Consider the following 12,307-nt stretch of genomic DNA (forward strand, 5'->3'; position numbering starts at 1 on the left):
AATGTGAGCTCCAGTGAGTGACCATGTCACAGATAACATGACGTCCCAGATGTACACAGAACTCACTGCTCACCTACAGGCCAGAAGTACAGGTATCTTCAGAGAATGTTCCATATCTCTGACGTTATATTATCTGTCCAGCAGCCTGTCACATCTAAAAGGCTGACAAGGGGGCATGACAACTGCACACAAGAATACATTTTTAGACCTTGGGCCCGAGACTCCCAGCCTAGTTTCTAACACTGCCTTAGGCTGTCTCATGGGCCAATGAACAGTGAATGGCTGTGCACCTGCTATGGCGCTAGGTACTGTGAGGTTCCACTAATTCAAATATATCCAAGCCCCTCTATTTAGAAGGCCTGCTGGCTTCCCAGGGTTGACCCTGTGACCAGGGCCTTAGTAGCTCGTACAAGAAGCACCCAACATGACTTGGCAAACAGGAACCACTAGGTACATGATGATGGCGAGAAGGTGGTTTGGGATGGTTGGTTTTAAATGCCAACTTGCTACAACTTAGAATCACGGGAGCGGGAAACTTCACTGAGGGACTGTCTACCGCACGCTGGCCCGTGGGCAAGTCTGTACAGGAATATCTTGACTGTCTTGATTGCTACAGGAAGATCCACCTGAGATGGGGACATTTGAGGGTTCTATGATGATGATGATGATGATGATGATGATCTGAGTCAGCTTTTCTGGGCACCCAGTATAGACTGAGGACCAGCGGCTCCCTAGGAACCATCAAGGCTAGTGGTTCTCAACCTCCCTAATGCTTCAACCCTTTAGTATAGCTCCTCATGTGGTGACTTCCAACTATAAATTATTTTCATTGCTACTTCATAACTGTGATTTTGCTACTGTTCCGAACCACAGTAAATATCTGATATACGACCTCTGGGGGGAGGGGAGGTTGTGAACCACAGGTTGAGAATCTCTGCTTTAGGCCTTTGGCATCAGACTGGAACTGTTGGATAGACAAAGCAACTTCATGAACTGAGCAACTGCACCAGCCTTGCAGCTGTTGTTGAACTATTTCAATTATATTGTGTAAGTTAAAATTTATAAAAATCCATCTGTCCGTCTGTCCGTCCATCCGTCCGTCCGTCCATCCATCCATCCATCCATCCATCCATGTTATCTCTCTAAAAATCCTACCAACTGCAACATTGCACTTGGCATAAGAAGATCTTAGTGCCCTGGGTCCCTGCTTTGTCTTACCATTTCTTGTTTGTGAGTCTCTGGGTAAGGCAGTGATCTCTCTGTTAGACTCCCTATAATCCTCACCCCATCAGCCTCCATGCAAATGCTTAGTAAATTCCTATAGGGCACTGCCACCCCTAACTGGACCCTTCAAACTCCTGACTACTTCATCTGACCCGAAAAATTCCTAGCAGCCTCCTGCTGGTCTGTGGACTCTACTGCAAGCCTTCTGCAAGCATTCTTCACGTGACAGCCAATGTGAGAGGCTCACACACCTGTTCAGATCACTGCACTGGGGCCCAAAAATACTATCAGAACACCCTACCAACTTGACTACCAACCTGACCCTACCAACCTGACTTGGCATGGGTCTACCCTTCCTCCCCTCTCTTTAATGTGATGTTTCCTATACTGAAGGACCTTTGCAAATGACCTTTTCCTCTACATCTCTGCAGGTTTATCTTTCTATCCTCCTCCAGTGCCTGATCCCATAATCAGGGCCTTGGTAGCCTATACATGGAATGCCCAAGACCACTTGACAAGACAGATAACACCAAGCACATAAAGAATGGTGGACTGCCTTGCTCAAGGAAGACATCTTCCCCACTGCCTCCTCCACTCTTAATGCATGGTTTAATTCCTGTAAAAAAGTTAATACTTGAGCATGATGGCCTGTGCTTGCCTTATTTATTTCTTCCACTCACAATGTAAAGTGTGTGTGTGTGTGTGTGTGTGTGTGTGTGTGTGTGTGTGTGTGTATGCAAATGTGTATGACAGCAGTGGTGGCACAGGGTGTGGGTGGGGGTTGGTTATGTGTACACATGGAGGCCAAAGGTCAACATCCATATGTCTTCTTCCATCACCTGGGATTTTGAAATAATGTCTCTCACTGAACCTGGAGCTTGGCAAATTTGGTGAGACTGGCCAGCCAATGAACTCTAGGAATCCTCCTGTGTGATTACAGATGTGTGCTACAGCAGCTGGCTTTTCTGTGGGTGGTAGGGATCCGAACCTAGGTCTTCATGTTTGCACAGCAACCCCTTTACTCCCAGAACCATCTTCCTAGCCCACATGATGTCACCTTAAATTCTAGTGCCTAGATATTCACAGTGGACACCCAAAAAAAAAAAAAATCCATAACAAGTCCCGGCTGAAGCCAGTCTGAAAATTAAATAAAACATATGTGAATGTAAAGCGGCCAGCACAGCATCTGGTACCGACTTCTTCCTGGGTACAGTGACTCTCCTGGGTAACCTTTCCAAAGGCAGCTGAACATGCACATGGAGCTAAACCCACCACCTGCAACATAGCTGGTGAAACAGGCAATGTCAGCTATGGTCTGAATACGACGTGTCTCTACCCAAACTCATGTTGAGGCATGGTCCTCAATGAAACACACATTGGTGAGGGTCTAAGAGGAGAGGTGCTACCCTCAATAAAACTGATGACACTCCTTAGGAGAATGGACGGGCTTTCAGGAAAGCTAGCCCCGCAGATAGAGGGCAGGCTAGCTTTTTGTCCTCTCTCCTCTCAGCACACACTCTTTCTGAAGTTTCTGAACTGGTACTTCTTGAGTCCCTTACCAGATGCTGGGCAGACCCCACACAAGCCTTACTATTGTTTTTCAACCAATGGTCCAGTCTCAGGTACTGTGGCTATAGCAACAGGAAACAGGCAATAAATCCATCATGTCTGCGGACCAATAACCTTGTGTCAATCAGAGGTCAACAATGCAGACTCGTATGTTTACGTTCTATGAGAGGAGTCATGGGATGTTGGACATGTAAAAATGTCTGACCCTAGGGTGTTCTGAGTTTTAAATCAGGCCTGTATCTTGCTTTCCTCTCACCTACTCGCAGGTTTAAACCAACAGCAAACCCACACTGTTTTCAGAAGACGGCACTTAACTACCGACTTTCTGCGAAGCTGCATGGAACGCGCTCTTCCCTAGCATATGCCTGCCCTGTGAGTTTCTGGGAGCAATAAGACAACTTTTCAGAATGGCCGCTGGGAGGAGCAGCTGCCGACAAAGGAACGAAACATTCCTATAAGAGTGTCCCTTTAATAAGATAAAGTAATTGTAGCTCATTAACGTGGTACGGAGATGATTGAACTGAAAATAGAACAACATTAATATTTTCTCCAAAAATAGCAGAAAAAACCAACATTTCAATGTCAAACTCTTTCTACGGCAATCATGGATTCACTTCTTTGTTCATTTCAGTGGAAAATGTGATGTTCTGCCATAATATATTCTGGTCTAAGATCAGCTAGTTGCTTATGGGTATATCTTTTAAGACAACTTTTAACCAAAACAGGAAGCAATCTTTAGTGCCACGACTATGGCTGAAAAAGATATGCCAGCAAAAGCACAGCACGCTTTCTACAAAGCAAGGTACGAGTCTGTGACACCGAAGGGCAAGCAGCCAGTCAGCGTCCTCTCTCTTTCCTCTGATTTTTATTACATTATACAGTGTCACTTTAATTAAGCCATCAAATCAAATTATCAGATCAAGTGACTTCGATTCCACTGCGGATTGAACAGGTTTCGTTAAATTAATAAACCATATGTTTCATGTTGTTGGAAGCAAAGTTATTTTTCTTCAATCACCATCCCAAATTTTTTCACAATAGACAGTATTTAGCACCGGATCACAGGATGTTCTTCCGTGTCCCAGGGTGGGCTGAGGAATAACTGAAATGGCAGCCCATTAAATCTTAAAGTCTGTCCATGTTATTTATTGACAAAGGACAGAGGAGTAAATTGAATGTCCCTTGAACAATCCACTGAGCCTAAGCCGGGTGTGGTGGCGCACGCCTTTAATCCTAGCACTCGGGAGGCAGAGGCAGGCGGATCGCTGTGAGTTCGAGGCCAGCCTGGTCTACAAAGCAAGTCCAGGACAGCCAAGGCTACACAGAGAAACCCTGTCTCAAAAGACCAAAAAATAAAAAATAAAAGAAATCCACTGAGCCTAAACACTACTTCCATTTTCTGGGACCAAGGCTTTATATTTTATATGGATGGCATCAGTTATGTCCTTCTTGAGCAACAAGGCAGGATGAAGGTGGCCATCCGGCCATCCTCATCCCCCTTGTCTTTGGTTTCCTGCATGACCATGATTTTTGGGCTGGGACAGCAACACACTGCATTCTGTTGTCTCGCTGCTGGTGCAAGCAATCATCCTGACAGAGGAAGAGATGGGGTACCTTGCCTTGGCACCCACCCAGCACTGTTCCCATAAAAGATCCCAGCCATGGGAAAAGGGATAATGAGGAGTTATATGCACTTTAGCTGAGGTTTTAGCTACAGCTTTGATGTGAAAGCTGGCCAGTTGGAATAGTAAGTAGCTGGCAGCCAGGTTCCTACATCTCTAAATAGAATGTAAAAAATAAAACAATTCATAGTTACTACTGTTGGTGGGAAGGCAACTCGGGATGGACTGCCTGAGTCTTGAGCATTTTATGTGTATGCTCTACAAGTTAGATACATCCTTAGTCACACCACAATTATTGAGATATTCAATATTTTTCTTCTTCTTCTTTTTTTTTTTTTTTGTTTTTGTTTTCCGAGACAGGGTTTCTCTGTGTATCCTTGGCTGTCCTGGACACCCTTTGTAGACCACAGCCTTGAACTCACAGTGATCCGCCTTCCTCTGCCTCCCGAGTGCTGGGATTAAAGGCGTGCGTCACCACGCCCGGCTCAATATTTATCTTAAAAAACTATGGCTTTGCATCACCTCTTTCCTGCTGTCCCTAAGACCAACCAAGTCAGCTCCTTGGGCTGTTTGGTGTATGAGCATGTTGGTGGCTTCTACCTGTGATGCTACTGAATATATCAGTCATCTCAGGAAGAAACAGAGAAGTATTTTGTCATCTGGTATGCTATGGTATGACCATGTAAAAATAAAAGAGCTACCCTTAGTCATTAAGGAACTGAAAACAAAATCCAAAGGGAAAGCACTTTAGCTCCATTAGTGTGGCCAAAATACAAAAGATGAACAATAACAAGTGTTGGCAAGGACTGGGAAGACATCGTACCCACTCCAAACACTAGTAATGACAATGTAAATGGGTGCTGCCATGTGGAAAATGCAAGGCAAGTCCTCCCAACTACACACCTACAGATCTGGTATGAATGATCAGTTCTATGCTTGACTCTTCCTAGAGGAGCTGAAATCATACACAAAGACTTAAACTTAGATGTCAGGGCAGCAACATTCCTAATACCTCCACAACGGAAAGCTCCAAGTATGCAGTAAGCAAAACATGAATAAACTGCAGCACACCCACATGGGGCTATATTATTGGATCATAAGCCAGCACTTATTTCTGATCTGTGCTCCCGTACATATTACGTTACGTGAAAGAAGCCAGAGACACACTCTGTGAACGACTGATATGAAGGTCCAGAAGAGGCCAACTCAAGACAGACAGGAAGTAAATTGGTAGTTAGCAGGGGGGATTACAGAAGTAGGACTAAGGGTACCAGCTGAAGGGGTTACTTACTTCTTCTAGAACAATGAACGTGCTCTAGAAATAGACACCAGAGGTGGTTTTACAACTCTCTGACCACACTGAAGTCACAGATGTGGACAACACTCTCCACATCAGTGCGGCGTAAAGACCCTGAAGAAGGCTAGTCAGATGACTCCACGAGCACACCAGGGCAAAGTCACTTTCTGGCAGTGGTTCCCATGAGGAATGCAGATGTGGAACAGGTTGGGGGCCATCCTGGGATAGTGGGAATGTTGGCACCTTGATGCAAATGCTTATTGTTCAGGGCTACTTAGTTTGTAGAGATTCATCCAGCTGTGCATGTAATACGTACATATTTCTCCAGATGTGTATAATGGTGCTTTCAGTAAGTTCAGGGCTGTTGTGTCAAAATACGCTGAGGCTCTGGACTTCAAATTGAAGGCATCTGGGGGACAGCAAGTGTGGGAAGGGACCTTCCCAGGTTCTTGTCTTCTGCCTCAGTAGTCACAAGTCTCCTCCCAGAAATTCGCTGACTAGGGAAGAGCCACTTGTAGGCACAGGCTGTGTCACCTCGCCTCTCTACCCTGTGAGGATGAATGGTGGACAACCTTCTAGATCTGGGATTTAAGTTTTCCCTTCTCCTTTTTGCGATGGCCTAGGGTGTCCACCATGGACTTCTGGTCATCACATACAGTGAGGATATGGCAGGAGAGAAGGGTGTGGACAGACAGACAGCAAGACTAACATATGAATGAAGTCAGCTGGTAGGAAGACTGGAGACCACTCCCCACTGGAGTTGCATGGGAGAGAACAGACATGTGCAAATAAGGCCACATTTCTGAATGGGGACGACAGGTGGCTGCTGTGTAGATGACACAAAGGGGGTCGTGAAGAAGGGCAGCAGCACTTTTGAGTCTCAGAGCTGTTCCCCTTCTCTAGTCTACTTAACGTTCTCAGGATTGCCTCTTTCTTCCATCATAAACAGTCTCCATATCTGCCACTGCCCTTGTGTCCCTGGCCCACTGCTCTGATCTCTGATACAAGAACCTGTAAGTTTCAACAGGTGCCCTATGGACTCAGACCCATGCCTGTGACAAGTGCTCTGTATGGGCACAGTTAACACTCAAATGGAAAAGGGAATGGTTTCACTCTTTTATAGTGCTGAAAACCCAAACAGGATTGGTGATCTCCCTACGTCCCCTCCCCTTCCCATTTCCTCTCTCACTATGGTCCCTCGAAAAATATCAGAATCCTTTTAATATTTACACATTGCAAGAGTCAACAACGGACATGATATTTGCTGTAAGCTTTGGAGAATGAGGAACCCACTGTCCACATCCCACATTTAAGGCTTGGGCCACCTTCAGTGGAGGCCCTTGTGCACTTTGACACATAAATGGAGAAACTACTACCCTCTAACTTTCTTAGACAGCACATGTCACACACTCTCTCTACACAGTCCAACTCTCACTCACTCATACACCCTGCACAGTTTCCAGGGAAGAGCTTAACGACAGTCACGTTCTCAGCATTTCTGAGTTAGCAGATTGTGTGTCCCTCTTTGACCCAGATTTCACATGTCTTGGATGACCTCTATACAGACTTCTCAGGAACAGTGAACCCTGGAGATGTCTCCTTTCTCAAAGTTCTCTTGGGGGAAAAACCTTCAAGTTCAGGTACTTTTTAGCTGAGGTTAAAAAGTTAGCCCAAGGGAAGAATTTTTAATGGCAACCCAATCCCAGGTATCTCATAGGTTTGTGAGCATCTTACTTGTCCTGCTACTGACATTAGTGAGCGAGAGACTTGAACCTCAAGCCTTTGGTGAGGACACCTGGCCAGATCAGTATCCTATACAAAACCGCACACAGTCAAGAGCCACACCCCTACTTGTTCCTGTTCCCAGCCCCGCAACTCTGTGCTGAGGACTGAGCTGGGGCCTTGCTCTGCTGTTACGTAAGTTCTACCGCAGGTTACGTCCTGTCCTTCCTGGCTATCTTCTTTCAGCTCCACTTTTGGTTTAGGAGCTTGAGAAACAGGCTCATTACTGTTATCCGAATACAGGCATTTGTGGACTACAGTGTCATGCTTCTGGGCCTGCAAAGCTCACGTGCTAATCATGGGGGTGGGGACATTCTTGGAATAACCCTCCCCCATGTCACTTACTGTACCAGTGGTGTGACATGAGAGAGCAGAGTCTACTTTTCTTGTTGATAAAGCATGTAAGCTCTTCCTATGCCACCAAACACACAACTCCAAAGAAAGGGGGGGGGGGGTCAATCAGTTAGGAAATAGCCACGTTATCACACCAAGGCAAACATTTCTGTTGCCTCCCGCTTCCAGCCCCCAGGTCTAGGGCTTTGAGTAGACAGAGTTCTCCATGTGCATCCTAAGAAGCAAGCCACAATTATAATGAAAGGAAGAGGAAGGTTCCTGGGAGAGGAACTCAGGTTCACTTCACATAAGAAAGCCAAGAAAGCAAGATGCCAGCAAGTGACGCGCACATACTCGCCAGAGACTAGAACTAAGGACAATGGCTTCAGAAGCAAGCGGTTTCTGGGAGGTACTCAAGGCTGAGCTGCACCCCTTGCTTGGTAAAGAGTGAGCAGGAATGCTGCACGCTGAGGGGACTTCAAAGATGCTGGTGTTTCAGCGCAGGGAAAATTCCTGACCTCAACAGAGGAATGGCAAAAGGGTAGGGCAGGACGAGGGATGTGGCTCAGCTGGTAGCAGGTTTCAGCCTAGCATGAGTAAGTCCTTGGGCTCCATCTCCAGCACTGAATAATGTGAAGGGCATGGCGGCACATGCTTACAATCTCAGCCAGCCCTTAGGAGGCAGAGGCAGGAAGATCAAGGGTTCAAGGTCACCTTGTGCCTGCTTTGCAAATATGAGGCCAGCCTGGGCCACGTGAGACCCTGCCTCAACAAATAACACAACAGTATAAAACACGCAAATAAGGCAAGAGTTTGATCTAACAAGAGTTTCATTCAGACATTACTAATTAGTTTGGAAGTATAAAAATAGAGAATGACTGATCAACTCCTGCCAGTCAAAAGGTCAATTTTAAACAAATCCAACCAAAGTTATTCGCAGTTCATTCCTATTTATTGTCTAGACAAATTCTTTCAGAAGAGAAACATATGCTCTTAACGCCAAGTCCCAATTCTTGGCTGACTTTGAGCTATTTTTTTAATGTGTGTGTGTGTGTGTGTGCGCGCGCGCGTGCATGTGTGTGTGTGTGTGTGTGTGTGTGTGTGTGTGTGTGTGTGTGTGTAGGTTGACAACAGGTGTCTCCTGGAATTTTTTTCTAATATTTTGATACAGGGTCTCTCACTGAACCTGGAGATCACTGATTGGAGATACTGACTGGTCTGCTGGGAGCAACTGCAGGCTGGACTGGCAAAAAACAAGCAAATAAGCTTCCTGGAGGCAGCCCACTTGGTTTTGCAAGGCTGACGAATGGGCATATCCCTGGTTTAGGGAAAGCCCCAGAGATTTTACCTCAAGACTGCTTATTGTTGCTAGACTGCCTTTCCAAGCTTGCCCCATATGCCTGGCATAACTCAGTTGAGCACGAATAGACCCTTGCTGCCTATGGCATAATATTATTGCTCCATAGGTGCTACCCCCTCTGTTGGGCAGTTTTTCCTACAGACGATTTTATAATTCCCAATAATGATTCCTGAATTGATTCAGGTAATTAAAAAAACCCTCCTGCAGTATTGTAAAAACTGCCAGGAGCTCCGTGAACCTCTATGTGTCAAGCACTTAACTTACGCCAAGAGGGAAAATGAGATGAAACAAATTAATGATCAGGGAAGTACGTTCATTTGCAGTCAGTCTAAGGATAAGGCCTAGTGTACACCACGATAAGAAAGAACATATAAATACAGAAACAAAGAATAACCTGTTAGCTATATGAGACAAGACAGACACCTGTTTCTTGGAAAAACTTTTGACCTAAAAAACTTTTGCTTTGAATATATAATGTACATTTGAAATGAGAAAAAGGTAAAACTTCTGCTTTGAACTCATAATAAGCTTATAGATAAGCCACTGTCTTAAACTTATAATAAACAAAAATGTCTAGCTAGATATAGTTCTAATGAAAGAACTTACAATCAATAGTTATACTGTAACTTCCTTTTTGTGTAATGAGTATAGCTATTCTTGAATTAGGTAATTTTTCTGATATTTCTTGTCTCAGAGATTATAAAACCCAGGACAGAAATAAAGCCATTGTTAGATGATTAGAATTTTCCTCTATCCACCAAATATGTGTCTGTCTGTCTGATTGCTTATCTGTATGTCGGTATTGAATATATATAATATACATATATACATACACACATATATATGTATGTACAGTGTGTAAAATCTGTGTATGTGCATGTGCATGTATGATGGAGAACCCCCTTGAATGTGCGTCTGAATGTGTACAAGTGTGATTGTTTGTCTGTACATATGTATGAACTGATACATACATGTGTGGGAATGCATGATTTTCCTTCTCTCTCTCTCTCTGGCTCATAAAGAGTTAACGAGCCTCTGAGCCTATACAGGGTCTTTACAGATGATCCCTGAGTAAAAGAGTAAGAAGTTTTTCACTAATGTAAGTAATTAAGTCATAAACCCTCAGAAACAAAATCTGAAGAGTAATTTATCCAGCTGACTCAGCTAGAAATCCTCAGTCTTTCCCCTAGCCTGTCATAGCTGGGCTTTGATACTCTGGGCATTCTATTTGTCTATATAGTCCAAATCTACTACCAAGACTAGGTTACAGATGCATGCTACTAAGCCTGGCTTTTATGTGGGTGCTAAGGATCAAATTAATATCTTCAGTCCCCTTAAAATCATTCCCTTTTGGGCTGGAGAGATGGCTCAAAGGTTAAGAGCACTGGCTGTTCTTCCAAGGTCCTGAGTTCAATTTGCAGCGACCACAGACCACAAGGTACCTCCCAACCACATATAATGAGATCTGGTGCCCTCTTCTGGTCTGTATGTGCACAGGGAGAACACTGTATTCCTAATAAATAAATAAATTTTAAAAAAGAAATCATTCCCTTTTAAATACTTTATGATAAGAAATCTTTTTTTTCCCCTCTGGGCTGGAATACTCAATCAAAAATTACCTTTAGAGGCTTCTGTCCCTAGTGGGTTGTCCAAGAAGTCAGCTACGTCATGGTTCCAGGCATCTCGGACAGCCGACTTCGACACCACTCTGTCATTCAGAGCCTGCTGCGGCCGGAAGTTGTTTCTCAGATACTCCACTGACTTCACATGGTCTTGCTGCTCCGTGGTGAAGATGGAGTAAAAAGCCTCGAGCTGAACAAAGAACCAGAGAGAGGAGGAGAGAACTTCCATCAGTAAAGCCACGCAAGCCAAAGGATACGGGCGATCAGAACAAAGTGGCCAGGCTTCTACCTAGCAGTAAGTTGCCTTCCGGATCTAGCATCAGTGGCTCCACTCTCTGTCCTGACCACTGATGGCCTCGGTCTCAGTTGATGGTGGGATGGGGCTCTCAGACCCCTGTGCTCCCTGAGATTTCTCCAGCAATCCCTTTACTACTACGGGAAAGAGCACAGACTTATGGCGAGCCCTGGAGGTAAGCTGCCTAGGTGTGAACTAGATGACCTGAACACACTGCCCCTGACGTGAAGCAAGTTGTGTCATACCTCTGAGTCTCCATTCTCCCTATATAAAATGGTGGTAATCATGATAGTGTTTGCCTGACAAGGTTTTGAGGAATAGGAACTGATGACAGAACACTTCTTCTATGTACAGCAGTCAAAACACACACTAACAGATTAAGCAATAGCAGTAATTTAATTCTTATTAACAGCCTCTGTAGACATACTACAAATTCAGCCACGTCATGAAGATGCTCAGTGCTAAATGTGTGGGTAAGTTCAATTGCCCAGTTCTAAATTTACCAGATGGCTAGTCACAGATGAATGACTCAAGCTCTCTAAAAAACGCAAGCTTCCTTATCAGTGAAATGCCTATAAATACAGCATCTATTTTCTAGGAGTCCTGAAAAGATGGAATCTATGTGGGTCATCCAGAACATAATAGGTATTTTACAAAGATCAGTTCCTGTCATGGGCACCATGAAGAAACATCTTCCACAAGAACACTGATGAAACTTTGTAAGAAAAGCAAAGGAAAAGAAAATCAGCATCCCACAATCATATCTTGACCATCAAGAGGGCATCTTTGTAGCCCTCAGGATTGTGTCATTAAGAAAGGTCATTCTCCTGAGAGAAAGCATAGGACATTGACGGGCTGTCACAACAGCTCTCATCAGACCACAGAGATAATCTTGTCACCAAAGAAAGGGAAGATAAGCAGAGGGCTAGAAGCTGTTGTAGGTTTCAGGACCCAGGTGCCTGGCTATCAATTGAGTATGCGATTTCTAAATAATTATTATGGGATGGAGAAATGGCTCTGTCATTGGGTTGAATTTCTAGTACCCACATGTCAGCTAACAACTGCAAGTAACTCCAGCTCCAGGGGATCTGGACTCAGCAGGAATTTCATGCACATGCTACACAGGCACATGCAGGCAAACACCCACACACATTAAATAAATAAATAAATAAATAAATAAATAAATAAGATTAATGCTATCCA

General features: G+C 44.5%; 1 protein-coding gene across 2 annotated transcripts in view; it reads right to left on the minus strand.

Annotated features, from left to right (window-relative positions):
- Positions 1-12,307, minus strand: part of PTPRG (protein tyrosine phosphatase receptor type G) — a 685,241-nt gene that overhangs the window by 106,773 nt on the left and 566,161 nt on the right. For both annotated transcript variants that reach the window (XM_084795413.1, XM_084795412.1), the window contains exon 8: positions 10,807-10,999. In XM_084795413.1, the coding sequence (XP_084651539.1) occupies positions 10,807-10,999 (193 nt within the window). The remainder of the gene's footprint in view (positions 1-10,806; positions 11,000-12,307) is intronic.

This window comes from Acomys minous, assembly GCF_964271855.1.
Source record: "Acomys minous genome assembly, chromosome: 9".
NCBI classification, from domain to species: domain Eukaryota; kingdom Metazoa; phylum Chordata; class Mammalia; order Rodentia; family Muridae; genus Acomys; species Acomys minous.